The 19,465-nt window shown below is 35.5% G+C and overlaps 1 protein-coding gene across 1 annotated transcript; it reads right to left on the bottom strand.

The window, feature by feature from the left end:
• Window positions 1-220: 220 nt before the first annotated feature.
• On the bottom strand, window positions 221-14,879 carry LOC143348943 (uncharacterized). Its single transcript, XM_076779719.1, has 5 exons — window positions 13,838-14,879; window positions 2,328-2,583; window positions 1,977-2,207; window positions 1,625-1,870; window positions 221-1,459 (listed from the first exon to the last, which is right to left on the bottom strand). Exons 2-5 carry the CDS (start codon window positions 2,388-2,390, stop codon window positions 1,154-1,156), a joined length of 846 nt encoding a protein of 281 aa, XP_076635834.1. The 5' UTR covers window positions 2,391-2,583; window positions 13,838-14,879; the 3' UTR covers window positions 221-1,153.
• Window positions 14,880-19,465: the final 4,586 nt, after the last annotated feature.

Raw genomic sequence — 19,465 nt, 5'->3', positions numbered from 1 at the left:
TAAGCAAACTTAATTCTTGTTTGCAACAGATAAATCTCTTACGCAGGAGTAAAGTATTATGTTAAAGGACAATTATTAAAAAATAATTTTTTTGTAGGTTATGTTTTGTGTATGGTACATATAACTCGAAAGACGACTTATATGGAAGGGTCGAAGCCACTTTCAATGCATTTGAACATATTTTAAATGTCAGAGTCTGTAAAAGGAAATTAAATAAATGTAGTAATAAAATGAATTTTTATTTACATCAGGTTAGATTAACTTTAGAACTTTACTATTTAACTATATAATTAGGGTCTTTTTGGAAATTCCAATGGAAACTATCAGCCCCCCATTTCCATTAGTGGAAATTACAATGGAAACTATCAGCCCCCTAACGATATTAAGAGTGTCATATCAAAAACAAAAAAAAACAATGATTTCGTACACATGTACAGTCGCAGCAATTGCTTCAAATGAATAAAAACAATAAAATAAATGCTTCCGAACCTATAGCTCGACAATCTCAAGGCACACATATTACGACTTATTTAAAGTCGAGACGTCACTGACAAGGAGAGCCTCTGGCAGTGAAAATCACTTTTGAAACGGTAGTAGGTACAAGTTATAGTACACACCTAGTATCAAAAAGCAATAAAAGGTTTCTTCAAAATGAGCCTTCGTTTTCGAGATATTTTGATTCAAAGTTTTGTACGCACCCAGTAAATGAATTATTTAACACATTCCAGCAGAACGAGTTATAGACAACTTGATAGAGCGGTTGACCACGAATCTGGAGGTAGTACGTTTTGTTTTACAATTGATATTGACGTCATATAGGGTTAACATTAAATACAAAAATAAATAAAATATTTTTTCATTTTAAAGTTGTAATTCGTAATCAACCGTTCTACCAAGTTGCCCCATAACTTGTTCTTTAAATCGAAATATCTCGAAAACGAAGGCCCATTTTTGAAGAAACTCTTTAGGGTTCTTTGATACTAGGTATGCACTATAACTTGCATCTACTACCGTTTCAAAAGTGATTTCCACTACTCGAAGCTCACATAGTGAGTAGGTGTTACGTTAGGGATTTTCGGATTTCGAACCATCCGGCTTAATTACTACACGCGACAAAAATTCAGTCATTTTCTAATTATAGTAAAGAGATGATTTATGCCTCTGTTACTGAAAGAGTGGGGATTCCGCTAAATATGTTGTCCACGCATGATCCACTGGGATCGTTGGCCGGTAACTTGTTCAACTCCAAAACAATTTCCGGAATTTTAAAAGATTTCAGTGCTTCGGTGAGTCCTGATGGATCTTCAGCGACGGTCTGTCTGCGTTCCGGGTGAATAGCGATCTCCTGGATCGTTGGTGGCTCCTGGACCACGAGAGGCTGTTGGCTGGCTTCACGCGAAATTTGTTCGAGCCGACGGATTCGTTCGCGTCGACCCCCGCGCCGCGTTTTCTTTTGTATCTGTAAAAATAAAAAGAAATAAAAGCCTCTAATCTATCCACAAAAAGTTCCTCGCTGTTACTCAACTCAACCGAGCTTCAACGCTGACCTAAGTTGGCCGAATAACAGGATACAACACAATCTCTGAACGTCCACAATGGCCCCAATGGGGTCGTTGACCGGTACCTTGTGCAAGTCCGAAACAGTTTTTGGAATTTCGACAGATTCCAGCGTCTCCGCTGTTTCCAGGACTTTGGTGAGTTCTGACGGATCGTTAGCAACGGTCTGATTAGGTCCCGCGTGAAGATCAGCGATCTCCTGGATCGCTGGTGGTTGCTGGACCTCAAGAGGCTGTTGGCTGGCTTCACGCGAAGTTCGTTCGAGGCGACGAACTCGTTTGCGTCGACTTCTGCGCCGCGTTTTCCTTGTCATCTGTAAGAATAAAAAGAAATAAAAGACTCTAATACATTCACAAAGGGTTCCTCGCTGTTACTCAACTCGACAGACATGTTGCCTCACTGGGATCGTTAGCCGGTACCTTGTTCAAGTCCGAAACAATTTTCAGAATTTTGACAGATTCCGGTGTCTTCGCTGTTTCCATAGCTTTGGTGAGTTCTGATGGATCGTTAGCAACGGTCTGACTGGGCTCCAGGCGAAGATCAGCGATCTCCTGGATCGTTGGTGGCTCCTGGACCACAAGAGGCTGTTGGCTGGCTTCGAGCCGACGGATTCGTTCGCGTCGACGCCCGCGTCGCGTTTTCTTTTGTATCTGTAAAAATAAAAAGAAATAAAAACCTCTAATCTATTCACAAAAAGTTCCTCGCTGTTATTCAACTCAGTCGAGCTTCAACACTGATCTAAATTGGCTAAATAACAGGATATAACATACCTTGTGCAAATCCGAAACAGTTTCCAGAATTTTGACCGATTCCAGTGTCTCCGCTGTTTTCATGACTTTGGTGAGTTCTTATAGATCGTTAGCAACGGCTGGGTTAGGCTCGACTGCGTTCCGGATGAAGAATAGCGATCTCCTGAATCGTTGGTGGTTGTTGGACTTCAAGAGACTGTTGGCCGGTGTGTGCTCGCGCTTAATTTCGACTGACCGAATCAAGGAGCGTCCGCTCTCGACCGGTTTTTGCTGCAAACTGAACGAAACGAATGGTTGACTACTCCGCGTGGTAGAGAGCACGCGGTTGCGCTTCTGATTGGCGCGACGTTGGTGCGCATGCGCGAAGTCTCGGCCGTGGAGAGGGCTGCTCGCAGAGATGCCAGAAAAGCACCGAAGGTGCTTTCTCACACTATGCCAGATCACGCGTACGTGAGCTCGTGGAGTTTCGGAAAGTCGACAAAGGCAAAATGACACATGCTCTCTTTCACGATTCTCCGAAGTTGTCCGAAGTAATTTCGGTCCGCCTCGTGGGAGGAGAGAGAGAAAGGCTCACATTTGCCTTCTCGCTCTTAAAAATTGAAATCCGACCTCCCGTCTACGGCATACGATTTGGAATCTCGAGCCGTGATTCTCGACTGCCCAGGCATTTTTCCTTTCCAACCTACAGTGACTCACATTAATATTCGGACACCATGCTGTGTGCGAGATTATTGCTCTATATATTTGTTTACACTAGTGTTATTGAATTGTTTTTTTCGTAATATATTAAAACACTTATTGTAGTTAGTAGAAACATAAACTTTATTTATTTCACACACATAGTTTTTTGCAAAATACGTGATAAAGTCAAGAATGTCGAAATTTAACATCGCAAAAATATTCGGACACAACAGTTTATTAGCTGTAGTAAGTCGTTGGATCCAGTCGGTTATTTGGCTAGTGTACATTGTTTGTAAACATAACGTCTAGCGTGCATCCAAGAGTCAGTACTGTTATTGACTTCGTTAATAGTAGACGTATTATTAGTGAATATGGGACGAAAAGGCAAAAATACATCCTTTGAAATTCGACAACTGGTTATTTACCACAAAGAAAAGGGAAAATCATATCGAGAAATAGCCAAATTGCTAAATGTAAGCAAGAGTACTGTAGCAGATATTATACACAGGTATATTCATGAAGATCGAATCGATTCAATTCGGCAAAAGGGACGTCCAAAATTATTAGATTCTCGCGAAGAACGCAAGATTGTTAGAAAAATAAAGAATGATCCTAAAAAAGTGCTATAAAACTAGCTGCCGAATTATTCCAAGAATCTGGAAAGAAAGTGCATCCCGACACAGTGCGTCGGGTATTAAAAAACCATGGATACAACTGAAGGGTTCCACGAAGAAAACCATACATAAACGAAGTGAATCGTAAGAAACGATTAAATTTTGCTAAAGACTACGTTTCTAAAGACCAAACATGGTGGGACAATGTAATATTTGCGGATGAAAGCAAATTTAATCTTTTTGGGTCAGATGGACGAAGAACGATATGGCGTAAAGTCAACAAAGAATTGAAATTAAAAAATTTGAGAGCAACAGTGAAACACGGCGATGGCAGTGTAATGGTGTGGGGTTGCATCTCAACTGCAGGTGTTGGTGAACTAGTTTTTATCGACGGCATTTTAGATAAGATGAAATATTTAGACTTATTGAAACAAAATTTAATCAAAAGTGCTGTTAATATGAACATACGCAATAGTTTGAAGTTTTATCAGGACAACGATCCTAAGCACAAATCGAGAATCGTTCAGGAATACTTACTATATAACTGTCCTAAAGTGTTACACCCTCCGCCTCAATCGCCAGATATAAATCCTATTGAGAATTTATGGAATCAATTGGATCGTAAAATTCGAACAACACCCATAAAAACAATAAAAGAATTAAAAGAACGTTTATTACAAGAATGGAAATGTATAACACAATATTTAAAGAAAATTATAACAATTATGCCCAAACGATTACAGGAAGTAATAAGACAAAAGGGTCAACCTACAAAATATTAATACTGTTCAAAAAATATGTATATTTTATATAAAATTTATGTAAGTTATTCACTGTCCGAATATTTTTGCGATGTTAAATTTCGACATTCTTGACTTTATCACTTATTTTGCAAAAAATTATGTGTGTGAAATAAATAAAGTTTATGTTTCTACTAACTACAATAAGTGTTTTAATATATTACGAAAAAAACAATTCAATAACACTAGTGTAAACAAATATATAGAGCAATAATCTCGCACACAGCATGGTGTCCGAATATTAATGCGAGTCACTGTATGTAGGCGCACATAAGCGAAGTACCCATAATAGGAAAAAAATTTTGTAAAATTTATTTTACGGAAATACACGTTTTAAGACCCCCTGATCATATTTTAATTATTGAAAAAAAAGAAATTTTTTTTTATTATTATGTATGAGTGTACATATGTATATTATTAATACGACTGAGTATAAATGGCTGAATGAATTTAAATGGAACTTTACATTTAAGTTTTATGTTCTCATTTCAAAGTCCGATTAGTCTTTGTCTATAATCAGCCCATGGATAATAATGATTATATCTCTTGTTTCATAGTTGTTCCGATACATAGGCGTAATTTATAAAAGATCTTTTAAGTGTTTCATATAAATCTTGGGAAGAATTCAATTTTATGTAAAAAAAATTAAATAAACTTTTTCTTTATCTTCTCTAGAAAAGAAAAACTTAAATGAAATCGTATACATTACAGGGTGTTTGGCCACCTCTGGGAAAAATTTTAATTGGGGATTCTAGAGGCCAAAATAAGACGAAAATCAAGAATACCAATTTATTGATGGAGGCTCCGTTAAAAAGTTATTAACAATTAAATTCAAAAATTTCAAATAGTTCTGGAAAAATTATTTTTGGTTGCAGGGGTCAATTATAAGCACTTTTGGTGAATAGTCATATCCCTGAAATCCTACTCACTTTCGAGACAAAAAATCAGGTAAGTGTTGAAACTTTTTGGCAGAAAAAAAAATTTTACAAATCGTTTTAAAAAAATTATTTTCGGTTGCAAGAGTCGATCGCAATCATTTTTGGTCATTACACATACCCCCGAAATCCTATGCATTTTCAAAAAAAAAATTCCTTACCGAAAATCTAATTTCTGGCCAGAAATGTCTGCCCGAATTTTCATGCGAATCTTTAAAACGTCATAATTTCTGAACGGATTGGACGATTTTAATGGTTAAAAAAGCAAACTACGCGTATTTTGGTGGAGAATATGTACAAATCGCAAAAATATTCGAAAAGTTGGTCCTTGACCACGCAAAATGGGAAAAACCCCATAAAAATGGTCCAATTTTCAAACACCCATAACTCCTACAATAGTGAATATATTTCAATGAAACTTTTTTCTGAAGCAGAGCTCAAGGGTACCTACAAAAAAGTATTAAACAATTTTTTTGTAGGACGTCAAATAAAATTACTAAAAATCAAAAACGAATTTTTAAGAAAAATCGACAGGGGGTAGGTGCCTAAATTTTTCGAAGAAAAAAAAAATTTCAAATCGTTCTGAAAAAATTATTTTCGGTTGCGGGGGTCAATTACAATCATTTTTTGTGAATAGACATATTCCCAAAATCTTACGCACTTTCGAGAAAAAAATTCAGTACGGACGAAACTTTAAACGTTAATAATTTTTTAACGAAATCTCCATCAACAAATTAGTATTCTTGATTTTCATCTTATTTTGGCTTCTAGAATCTCCCATTAAAATTTTTACAAGAGGTGGCCGAACACCCTGTATATGTTTACTTAAATCGCATTGAAAACGAATACCACAAATGTTTTAGAATAATGTACAAAATGGTTTTACTCGCAAAGGGTTAATTGAGAAATAAATGCTTGGTAATTAAAAACAGCAGTAAGCAGCTTAACCGGCTAGGATTTTCGCTAAAACAAATTGAAAACTCGGTTCTAACAAGGGAAAGTTGGAATGGTACCCGGTTTTGGGTTAAGTTTTACTGCAAGATATTATTAAAGTTATTATAGCTACTTATCTTCAAAAATAGAACCAAATTCACCAACAACTAGCGTATCGTGAAGGATGTGGTGTTTGGCTGCAAGTTCGAGCTTCTTTTGCTCTGCAGGTTCGAACCCTGCTAAAAGAAATCTTTTTTTTCTTAATTATATTTTAATCGTACACTAAATGTGACATTATATTTTTGTCTGATCTTCGAATATTTTTTTTAAAGTTGAATTTACTAATTACAATTAACATGTGTTATTTTCAATATATGAAGTACATGAATCTGAATGGTATTTTTCGTAAAAACAGTCAAAACATAAAAATTTTAAACACCACGTACATCTAATGAAAATTCTGTTCTCACAGAAATTACAAAATTTTGTATTTAACTCTGATGGAAAGACCGCTTCATTTACATTGATATAATGTGAATGATTTTCGGATTTCGATTTACTTGTACCTCGTACTTTTTACCTTATACTTCAGGTAAAAAGGGATATAACTGGCTAAAACAGTTTTATGATAGTACCTGCTAACTCATGTTACTGTTCTAAAATAAACGCTATGTTTTGTACCTTTAAAAATATTCGACTATGTCCTTTTCAAATTTAAAATCCAATCCATACTTTGTATCACACTGGCAAACGGGATCACTATTCCTTTGTTTTTAAACGGTTTGATGGTGGGAATCTCGTGACTATAGCTCGTATGTACATTAATCAAAAATTAATGTATCTACGAGCTCTTTTTTCATTACATTAGTTTAAACATTTCAATATTGCGCATTGCATAATTAAATAACAATTTTTTACATTTCCCTCCTGATGGAAGAGACCACCACCTTCCCGTGGTTTCCATTAAGCGGTATCGTGCACGTTATTAATTTTTATGGATCGATACAATCATTTTTTTATGCAAAATTAAGCCAAATCAAACATATACTATTTAGTTCGTCATAACAAATTGATACGGTTAACTCAAAATATATCGAGGAAAATCATTATTAATTAATTTCCGCAACTATTAATTCTACTTTTTTGTTTATGTTATAAAAATAAGAACTTTTCTTATTGAAAAATGCCACAGCGTGCACGATACTGGCAAAGAGTGGACTCTCATTTTAATTTATTAATTTTCAATCTTAAAGAATTTTGATTTGGAAAAATCGTATTATTAATATACATATGTACGCTCATACATGGGAATAATAAAAAAAATTTCTTCTTTTTCAATAATTAAAATATGATCAGGGGGTCTTAAAACGTGTATTTCCGTAAAATAAATTTTACAAAATTTTTTTTCCATTATGGGTACTTTGCTTATGTGCGCCTACATAGGTCGGAAAGTAAAAATGCCTGGGCAGTCGAGAATCACGGCTCGCGATTCCAAATCGTATGTCGTAGACGGGAGGTTGGATTTCAGTTGTTAAGAGCGAGAAGGCAAATGTGAGCCTTTCTCTCTTTCCTCCCACGAGGCGAACCGAAATTACTTCGGGCAGCTTCGGAATAATCGAGAAAGAGGGCATGTGTCAGTTTGCCTTTGTCGACTTTCCGAAACTCCACGAGCTCACGTACGCGTGATCTGCCATGTGTGAGTGTCGCCCCGGGTGCTGAATCTGGCATCTATGGCTGCTCGTGCGTCGGTCGCTAACTGCTCACTCATTGTCAGCGAAAGGTTAGCGGCGGGTTACAAATGTTTACGGAAAATTAACTAGTAAATACATACAGTGGCTCACGAAATTTCAAATCATTCTGGGAAAATTATTTTTGGTTGCGAGGCTCAATTACAATCATTTTTGGTGAATAGACATACCCCCGAAATCCTGCGCATTTTCGAGAAAAGAATTCAGAACGGGTGGAACTTTAAACGTTAATAACTTTTTAACGAAGCCTCCGTCAACAAATTGGTATTCTTGATTTTCGCCCTATTTTGGCCTCTAGAATCTTCCGTTAAAATTTTTCCCAGGTGTGGCCGAACACCCCGTATACATTGTTGCTAGAAATGATCTTTGTATCATCACGAGACGGTTAGGAAATTCAACATACGAAAATATAATTTCATAGTATATACTATTGTGACGTCAGGCTACGCTTGACGACTCCCAGACGCATCTCTTACATTATTAAGATTATTATTATTAAGATAATTCTACTCCTAAATCATTGTACAGTGGCTCACGAAAGTATTCGAACGCTTCCATATGCAAACTTGAATGGCCGAAATAATGTACATTAAAGTAATTTTCTGGAACAAGTAGATGTCAATAGGAAGATGGAAGTCTTAAGATTATGCCAGTAAAATTTGAAAAGGATTCAACAACGTAAAGAGGAGTTATGATACATTTATTAGAAATACGCATGGTAAGCGACTCGCAAAAGTATTCGAACGCTGCATGTATTATTAAATTATTTAATATTAATATTTTGTTGGACCACCTTTAGCAGCTATAATGTCTCTTAGCCGACGTCCCATACTATAAACCAATGATTTTGTAAAACTACACTTAATGGAGTTCCATATTTCTATAATTTTATTTTTCAGTGTTTGCTTTGATGTTATTTGAAATTTATTTAATCTTTTTCCGATTTCAGCCCATAAATTTTCAATCGGATTTACGTCTGGACTTTGCGGTGGAGTAATTAACATGTGTGGTGTGTTATAGACGATCCATTCTTTTACAATTCTAGCAGTATACTTCGGATCATTATCTTGTTTGAAGTGGAAATCTTCCAATAGTCCTAGTTTACTGACACTTTCTTTAAGATTATTCTTTAAAATATTTAAATACTTATATTTATCAAGTATTCCGTCGATAAATATTAAATTTCCGGTGCCACTGGCAGCCATACACTCCCATACCATGACCGATCCACCTCCGTGTTTCATTGTTTGATGCAAATGTCGAATTTCCAATTCTGTATTTGGTTTTCTCCACACATAATTTTGACCATTTGAGCCAAAAATATTAAACTTTGACTCGTCCGAAAAGATGACTTTATCCCAAAAAGAATTATCTTTATTAATGTAGGTTTTCGCAAAAGTCAATCTTCTTTTACGATTTACTGCATTAATATATGGCTTCTTTCGCGGTACTCTGCCATGAAAATCATTTTTTCGTAAGATTCGTCGACATAATTCCGGGTGAATTTCTTTATGAAACATATCAGCCACCATATTTGCGAGTTGAGGAGCGGATATAGTAGGATTCTTTTTTATTTCGTGAATGATAACTTTCTCCTCTCTTGCAGTCAATTTCTTTGGTCGACCTGATCGAGCTTCGTTTGCAAGTGTTCCCTCATTCTTTGACTTTTTTATGATATAATGTATCGCAGACTTACTTCTGTTCACAATCCCGGCAATCTCGTTATACGATTTGCCGTCCTCATGCAATCGTAATATTATTTCTCTTTCACACTTTTTGGTTTCAGACGTTTTGGTGTTCATTTTAAATACTATTGTGCACACTTTTACGTTAGTGTTACTGAAACGATATCCTAACATCAAGTGAACGTACCAATATTTTCATTTACCAATGATGTTTACATTCAGTGCAAAGGAAGATGAAAAACTATCAACAGTATTACAGCGTTCGAATACTTTTGTGAGTCGCTTACCATGCGTGTTTCTAATAAACGTCTCATAACTCTTGTTTACGTTGTTGAATCCTTTTCAAATTTTACTGGCATAATCTTAAGACTTCCATCTTCCTATTGAATTATGTCGACGAATCTTACGAAACAATGATTTTCATGGCAGAGTACCGCGAAAGAAGCCATATATTAATGCGGTAAATCGTAAAAAAAGATTGACTTTTGCGAAAACCTACATTAATAAAGATAATTCTTTTTGGGATAAAGTCATCTTTTCGGACGAGTCAAAGTTTAATATTTTTGGCTCAGATGGTCAAAATTATGTGTGGAGAAAACCAAATACAGAATTGGAAATTCGACATTTGCATCAAACAATGAAACACGGAGGTGGATCGGTCATGGTATGGGAGTGTATGGCTGCCAGTGGCACCGGAAATTTAATATTTATCGACGGAATACTTGATAAATATAAGTATTTAAATATTTTAAAGAATAATCTTAAAGAAAGTGTCAGTAAACTAGGACTATTGGAAGATTTCCACTTCAAACAAGATAATGATCCGAAGTATACTGCCAGAATTGTAAAAGAATGGATCGTCTATAACACACCACACATGTTAATTACTCCACCGCAAAGTCCAGACGTAAATCCGATTGAAAATTTATGGGCTGAAATCGGAAAAAGATTAAATAAATTTCAAATAACATTAAAGCAAACACTGAAAAATAAAATTATAGAAATATGGAACTCCATTAAGTGTAGTTTTACAAAATCATTGGTTTATAGTATGGAACGTCGGCTAAGAGACATTATAGCTGCTAAAGGTGGTCCAACAAAATATTAATATTAAATAATTTAATAATACATGCAGCGTTCGAATACTTCTGTGAGTCGCTTACCATGCGTATTTCTAATAAATGTATCATAACTCCTCTTTACGTTGTTGAATCCTTTTCAAATTTTACTGGCATAATCTTAAGACTTCCATCTTCCTATTGACATCTACTTGTTTCAGAAAATTACTTTAATGTACATTATTTCGGCCATTCAAGTTTGCATATGGAAGCGTTCGAATACTTTCGTGAGCCACTGTACAATGATTTAGGCGTAGAATTATCTTAATAATAATAATCTTAATAATGTAAGAGATGCGTCTGGGAGTCATCAGGCGTAGCCTGACGTCACAATAGTATATACTATGAAATTATATTTTCGTATGTTGAATTTCCTAACCGTCTCGTGATGATACAAAGATCATTTCTAGCAACAATGTATACGGGGTGTTCGGCCACACCTGGGAAAAATTTTAACGGAAGATTCTAGAGGCCAAAATAGAGCGAAAATCAAGAATACCAATTTGTTGATGGAGGCTTCGTTAAAAAGTTATTAACGTTTAAAGTTCCATCCATTCTGAATTTTTTTCTCGAAAATGCGTAGGATTTCGGAGGTATGTCTATTCACCAAAAATGATTGTAATTGACCCCTTCAACTAAAACTAATTTTTTTAGGACGATTTAAAGCTTTTCAATTTTGTTGAAAAATTTGTCTACCTACTCGAATTTTTTTCTCGACAGTGCGTAGAATTTCGAGGGTATGTCTATTCACCAAAAATGATTGTAATTGAGCCTCGCAACCAAAAATAATTTTCCCAGAAAGATTTGAAATTATTTTGTTTCGTCGAAAAATTTAGGCACCTAATTAGATTTTCGGTAAGGAATTTTTTTCTCGAAAATGCGTACAATTTCGGGGGTATGTCTATTCACCAAATATGATTGTAATTGACCCCTGCATCCAAATATAATTTTTCCAGAACGATTTGAAATTTTTTAATTTTGTCGAAAAATTTGTCTACCTGCTAGAATTTTTTTCTCGAAAGTGCGTAGGATTTCTGGGGTATGTCAATTCACCAAAAATGATTGTAATTGACCCCTTCAACTAAAAATAATTTTTTTAGGACGATTTGAAACTTTTCAATTTTGTTGAAAAATTTGTCTACCTACTCGAATTTTTTTCTCGAAAATGCGTAGGATTTCGAGGGTATGTCTATTCACCAAAAATGATTGTAATTGAGCCTCGCAACCACAAATAATTTTCCCAGAAAGATTTGAAATTATTTTTATTCGTCGAAAAATTTAGGCATTTAATTTCGTCTAAAAATTTCAGTACCTACTCGAATTTTTTTCTCGAAAGTGGGTAGGATTTCAGGGATATGTGTGTTCACATAAAATTATTGCAATTGACCCCCGCAACCGAAAATAATTTTCCCAGAACGATTTGAAATTTTTTAATTTTGTCGAAAAAATTTACGTATTCTCGAATTTTTTCTCGTGAGTGGGTAGGATTTCGAGGGTATGTCTCATGACCAAAAATGATTGTAATTGACCCCCGCAACCGAAAATAATTTTTCCAGAACGTTCTGAAATATTTTTTTTTCGCCGAAAATTTAGGCACCTACCTCCTGTCGATTTTTTTTAAAAATTCGTTTTTAATTTTTAATAAATTTGTTTAATGTTGTACGAAAATCTTGCCTAATACGTTTTCGTAGGTACCCATGAGCTGTACTACAGAAAAAAGTTTCATTGAAATATATTCACTATTGTAGGAGTTATGGTCGTATTGAAGTTTTGACCATTTCTATGCTGTTTTTCTCATTTTGCGGGGTCAAGGACCAACTCTACGAATATTTTTGCAATTTCTACATATTCTTCATCTAAAATGCGCGTATTTTGCTTTTTTAAACATTAAAATCGTCCCATCCGTTCAGAAGTTATGACGTTTTAAAAATTCGCACGAAATTTCGGGGTTACATTTCTGGCCAGAAATGATAATTTTAGTAAGGAATTTTTTTCTCGAAAGTGGGTGGGATTACGGGGGTATGTCTATTCACCAAAAATGACTGTGATTGACCCCTCCAATTAAAAATAATTTTTTCAGAACAATTTGACATTTTTAAATTTAATTGTTAGTAACTTTTTAACGAAGCCTCCATCAACAAATTGGTATTCTTGATTTTCGACTTATTTTGGCCTCTAGAATCTCCGATTAAAATTTTTCTCCGGGGTGGCGGAACACACTCACATTTATTTATTTCTATATAATCCAAAAATTAAATGTTTTTCAATATAAATTGTCAAAGGAAATAATATATCTAAAATAAGGAATACACTTCTTATTTTTCAATACAAATTGTCTAAGAAAATAATATATATGAAATAAGGAATACACTTCTGGTTTATTTCGCTACATTTGTTGGAAACAATTACATTTAAAACATTGCAGAGACCAATTAAATAAACAAATATAAAATTAATTAGACATGGTAGAAGTAATTACAAAATATTCTGTACATTATTAAAACGGGAGAATTTTGTAATATTTTTCTGTGGAAACCATACTTTGATATCTTTAATGGTTTAAAAGTTATACTAAAATGTCACTAAAATTGTTGATCCGGCCCACTGTGCGTCGCCACTACGCTACGACCAATCGGCGTGCCTAGCCAACAAGTCATCACTGAACAGTATGCGCATGCGACCATTGCAATATTTCGAGGTGGCACTAAAAATGTTCCACCATGCATTACGGTGCATCAAAAAGGTGGGACACTTTTAATCCCAGCATGCCCCAAAGAGTTAAATACCTCTCTAGTCCCCACATCTCGATTCAATTGAGCGTCTTTGGGAAGAATTGAACCAAAAACTTAGAAATAAACTGATTTCGAACCAAGAAGAGGTAGAAAACATTTTTAAATCTGTATGGGAGGACATAAATGATGAAATAACTTCAAACATGGTACAATCAATGCAGCTCATGGTGTTTATTATACGAAGATAAGAGTTCGTTGTCAGGGCGAACTTCTCTTCAATCTCACCTTTTTTCATACTGAACGAATCTCTAAAGCTGCGTCACTACTGCGTCGGCATTTGTCATGTAGCACGGTCGATCGGCCTAACTACTTCTCGGCAAAGCCAAACACTGTAAAAACCTACATTGTCTTGGATAGCATAGCTTGAAAAGCCGAACGGTATGCCGACGAGTCGATCGGCACGATGTCGGTAACCATCAAAAAAGATCGTGCCAAGACCGGCAATTAACTTTTGTTGCTTCTGTATTCCCGATAAACAAACAAAAAAGTTTGTTTGTTTTGTACAGCTCGATTGCGGCTCACAACCAATGCTGAATGGCGGTTCAATCCTACTGCAGCCCAAACATCCTGTCTCGATAGTGCATGTGTGCTCAGGAATGTGGTCACGAACTAAACGCGATATCGCGCTATAACCCATATCCGGTCGCAGACTCTAGCCAAGTGCTGACCAAGCCATTTCTGTCACCACGTACAGTCGTCTGATACGTGGGAGTGAGTTCAACCCGCGTTCACGCCACAGTGAGACTGCGCTAATAGTGAGCAAGTCCGGAGACCGGAGAAGTGAGAGTAACTCCCCACTCTTTGGATCCTCTCCGGAGCTAGCCGAGAGCGGTCGAGCTCGAACGATTCGTCAGTCATCGTCGAAAGCAGACGCGAAGCGGTCGTACCTAATAGTTCCTCTGTACTTAGCGAACATTCATAATTAGCATACTTAATAATTTTGTACCACCGAACCCTACAAAGGTTCTATTAATTAGTATATCGCAGTATTACTATTTTAATCGAGTATCCAGTGTTTCTTTTATGCATACTACTTTGTTCCTCGTTCACTAATGGCATTATCTCGTTAAATTGTGTAGACAAGGGGAGGTAAATGGGAAAAACTTGCAATTCACAATGCTCTTTATTACGGCACGACAATCGAATAGACGGAGACTCCTGGGCGATCGGGGCCATAGATGCCAGATTCAGCACCCGGTGCGATACTCACACATGGCAGATCACGCGTACGTGAGCTCGTGAAGTTTCGGAAAGTCGACAAAGGCAAACTGACACATGCCCTCTTTCTCGATTATTCCGAAGCTGCCCGAAGTAATTTCGGTCCGCCTCGTAGGAGGAGAGAGAGAAAGGCTCACATTTGCCTTCTCGCTCTTAACAACTGAAATCCGACCTCCCGTCTACGGCATACGATTTGGAATCTCGAGCCGTGATTTTCGACTGCCCAGGCATTTTTACTTTTCGACCTATGTAGGCGCACATAAGCAAAGTACCTATAATGGAAAAAAAATTTTGTAAAATTTATTTTACGGAAATACACGTTTTAAGACCCCCTGATCATATTTTAATTATTGAAAAAAAAGAAATTTTTTTTTATTATTCCTATGTATGAGTGTACATATGTATATTATTAATACGACTTTTTAAAATCAAAATTCTTTAAGATTAAAAATTAATAAATTAAAATGAGAGTCCACTCTTTGCCAGTATCGTGCACGTTGTGGCATTTTTCAATAAGAAGAGTTCTTATTTTTATAACATAAACATATTCCCAAAATCCTACGCACTTTCGAGAAAAAAATTCAGTACGGACGAAACTTTAAACGTTAATAATTTTTTAACGAAATCTCCATCAACAAATTAGTATTCTTGATTTTCATCTTATTTTGGCTTCTAGAATCTCCCATTAAAATTTTTACAAGAGGTGGCCGAACACCCTGTATATGCTTACTTAAATCGCATTGAAAACGAATACCACAAATGTTTTAGAATAATGTGCAAAATGGTTTTACTCGCAAAGGGTTAATTGAGAAATAAATGCTTGGTAATTAAAAACAGCAGTAAGCAGCTTAACCGGCTGGGATTTTCGCTAAAACAAATTGAAAACTCGGTTCTAGCAAGGGAAAGTTGGAATGGTACCCGGTTTTGGGTTAAGTTTTACTGCAAGATATTATTAAAGTTATTACAGCTACTTATCTTCAAAAATAAAACCAAATTCACCAATAACTAGTGTGGCGTGAATGATGGGGTGTTTGGCTGCAAGTTCGAGCTTCTTTTGCTCTGCAAATTCGAACCCTGCTAAAAGAAATCTTTTTTTTCTTAATTATATTTTAATCGTACACTAAATGTGACATTATATTTTTGTCTGATCTTCGAATATTTTTTTTTAAAGTTGAATTTACTAATTACAATTAACATGTGTTATTTTCAATATATGAAGTACATGAATCTGAATGGTATTTTTCGTAAAAACAGTCAAAACATAAAAATTTTAAAAACCACGTACATCTAATGAGAATTCTGTTCTCACAGAAATTACAAAATTTTGTATTTAACTCTGATGGAAAGGCCGCTTCATTTACATTGATATAATGTGAATGATTTTCGGATTTCGATTTACTTGTACCTCGTACTTTTTACCTTATACTTCAGGTAAAAAGGGATATAACTGGCTAAAACAGTTTTATGATAGTACCTGCTAACTCATGTTACTGTTCTAAAATGAAACGCTATGTTTTGTACCTTTAAAAATATTCGACTATGTCCTTTTCAAATTTAAAATCCAATCCATACTTTGTATCACACTGGCAAACGGGATCACTATTCCTTTGTTTTGAAACGGTTTGATGGTGGGAATCTTGTGACTATAGCTCGTATGTACATTAATCAAAAATTAATGTATTCACGAGCTCTTTTTTCATTACGTTAGTTTAAACATTTCAATATTGCACATTGCATAATTAAATAACAGTTTTTTACATTTCCCTCCTGATGGAAGAGACCACCACCTTTCCGTGGTTTCCATTGAGCGGTATCGTGCACATTATTAATTTTTATGGATCGATACAATCATTTTTTTATGCAAAATTAAGCCAAATCAAACATAATATTTAGTTCGTCATATCAAATTGATACGGTTAACTCAAAATATATCGAGGAAAATCATTATTAATTAATTTCCGCAACTATTAATTCTACTTTTTTGTTTATGTTATAAAAATAAGAACTCTTCTTATTGAAAAATGCCACAGCGTGCACGATACTGGCAAAGAGTGGACTCTCATTTTAATTTATTAATTTTCAATCTTAAAGAATTTTGATTTTAAGAAATCGTATTATTAATATGCATATGTACACTCATACGTAGGAATAATAAAAAAAAATTTCTTTTTTTTCAATAATTAAAATATGATCAGGGGGTCTTAAAACGTGTATTTCCGTAAAATAAATTTTACAAAATTTTTTTTCCATTATGGGTACTTTGCTTATATGCGCCTACATAGGTCGGAAAATAAAAATGCCTGGGCAGTCGAAAATCACGGCTCGAGATTCCAAATCATATGCCGTAGACAGAAGGTCGGATTTCAGTTGTTAAGAGCGAGAAGGCAAATGTGAGCCTTTCTCTCTCGACTCCCACGAGGCGGACCGAAATTACTTCGGGCAGCTTCGGAATAATCGAGAAAGAGGGCATGTGTCAGTTTGCCTTTGTCGACTTTCCGAAACTCCACGAGCTCACGTACGCGTGATCTGGCATAGTGTGAGAAAGCACCTTCGGTGCTTTTCTGGCATCTCTGGTGCCGCGGAACATTCTTGATCCTTCGACGAGTTCCGCGACACGTGCAGTCGATCGATTTTTTGCACCCGGCCCGAATCGGTTGCCCACGGCACCGTTTGCCCGGGTCTCAAGCCATGCGACACATACATACATATTACCTCTAACGGTCTAAAACTACATTGTATACATAAAGTAACTGTAACGGTCTACAATTGATTAAATTAGAGAATTATCCTTTAATATTCTTTGGAACATTCCTAGCAAACGGCCCGTTCACCGATCGGGGTGAGTTATACGTAATTCGATTCGTCTAATTCAGTACATTATTGATATGCATTTCATTATCTGCGGAAATTCGTTATTTTTTTATAAACTTGGCGTAAAGTTACAGTAAAAAGTAAGGTTAAGTACATTTTTTGACAGGTTCACAGATAGAAACAAGTGACTATCGTTGCTATGTTCATGTTACAAATTATAAATGATTGATCTAATTTGATAATGCTACATTGTCAAATGGGAATTTGTAGAACGTGTATGCATAAAAATCATTTTTTTACGCATAGACTTTTCATGAGTCGATCAGGTAGACAATATGTGCAGCAACAATTACTCCCCCCACCCACCCATATAACCCAGACCTACTCAGACAGTACTTGTAGTTAGACAGTACATGCAGCAACAGTAAAAAATGTTGCCACCCCCCTGTGACACTGATTATGGGTGGACAATATAATAAATTACAATTGTATGTAGTGCGTTGATTTAACTTTTTTTTATTATTAAATTTCATTATCGTCTAGATCTGGTATATTTTCATTTTCTACAGAGTCAAAAGAAATTTCAGAAATTTCTTTTAATATTTAATTAAATAAATCATCTTTCCCCTGCTTGTAAGATTTGTAAAATACATAATGGCTTAGATATCCGATGAAATTATCTTTTTTGCTGAAAATAGAAAATATTTATGGTATTATATGTTACAAAAAATATTAAAAAACGTGTGAAATTGCAAATACTAACCGACAATATTCAGGCAAAAAATGTTTACTATGCCTCCATGTAGTTTCAATTGTGTTTGTATGAGTGCCTGTTTTTGGGTCTTTAAAATGTAAAGTATGGTTTACAGTGAGGTGTTTATACCCTCCTTTTTCTTTTGAAGATCCCATTACTGATGCTTACACAAATTAAATTGAAACCACTTGGAGGCATGCCACACATTTTTTAATCTTTTTTATAATATATAATACTATCAATATTTTATACTTTCAAGAAGAGCAACTTCATTGGATACCTGAGCCATTATGTATTTAGTAAATGTACCTAATAGTAAAATGGTGATTTATTCAATGAAATATTAGCAGAAATAGTAGAAATTTCATTCAATAAATGTTTAACAAATTAGGTACACAGTAACGATAGTCACTTGTTTCCACCTGTAAACCTATCAAAATATATTTAACCTTACTTTCTTACTGTAACTTTACGACAAGATTATAAAAAAATAACAAATTTCCGCAGATAATGAAATGCATATCAATAATGTACTGAATTAGACGAATCGAATTACGTATAACTCACCCCGATCGGTGAACGGGCCGTTTGCTAGGAATGTACCTATTCTTTTATCCCGTGAGTTTGGTCAGCGTCGAAGCTCGCTCGCGTTCAGTGGAAGGATATTCAGGGAGCTAGCTAGACAAGCATCAATGCTCGACGAACGTGAATAGTTCGATGAATAGAACGAGTTCTGCAATTCTTTTGTGTCTGTGCCAATGTGAACGCGTCTATTCCATAACGCCATTTGATCTTTTAGTATTCTTTTGTCTCGTGGTTTTGGCAAGCGTCGAAACTCGCCTACGTTCGATGAAGAAATATTCAGGGAGACCGGTGTATCCTATTATCCACAAAATTTAGGAAAGCGTCGAAGCTCGATTAACAAGGAACCTTCGCGAACGGTCCGGCTTCGATTTTGATGAAACTTCGTACACTTATAAAGCAGCCAAAAATAATCGACACGTATTTTTTTTTAGCTGCGGTAACTCGAGTTTAAGGGGTGAAACCACCCTTTGAAGTTTTGGCGCGAA

This window comes from Colletes latitarsis, chromosome 12 (genome assembly GCF_051014445.1).
Source record: "Colletes latitarsis isolate SP2378_abdomen chromosome 12, iyColLati1, whole genome shotgun sequence".
Lineage (NCBI taxonomy): Eukaryota > Metazoa > Arthropoda > Insecta > Hymenoptera > Colletidae > Colletes > Colletes latitarsis.
The sequence above is the reverse complement of the archived record's forward strand: the minus strand, read 5'-3'. Positions and strand labels throughout refer to the sequence as shown.

Bases quoted from the DNA above. Each gene is read 5' to 3' on its own strand.
- LOC143348943 (XM_076779719.1), bottom strand. From the start codon at position 2,390: ATGAAAACAGCGGAGACACTGGAATCGGTCAAAATTCTGGAAACTGTT. The intron at 1,871-1,976 runs GTACCGGCTAAC...TTATTCTTACAG, and splicing joins TTGTTTCGGACTTGAACAAG to ATGACAAGGAAAACGCGGCG. The intron at 1,460-1,624 runs GTACCGGTCAAC...TTATTTTTACAG, and splicing joins CTGTTTCGGACTTGCACAAG to ATACAAAAGAAAACGCGGCG.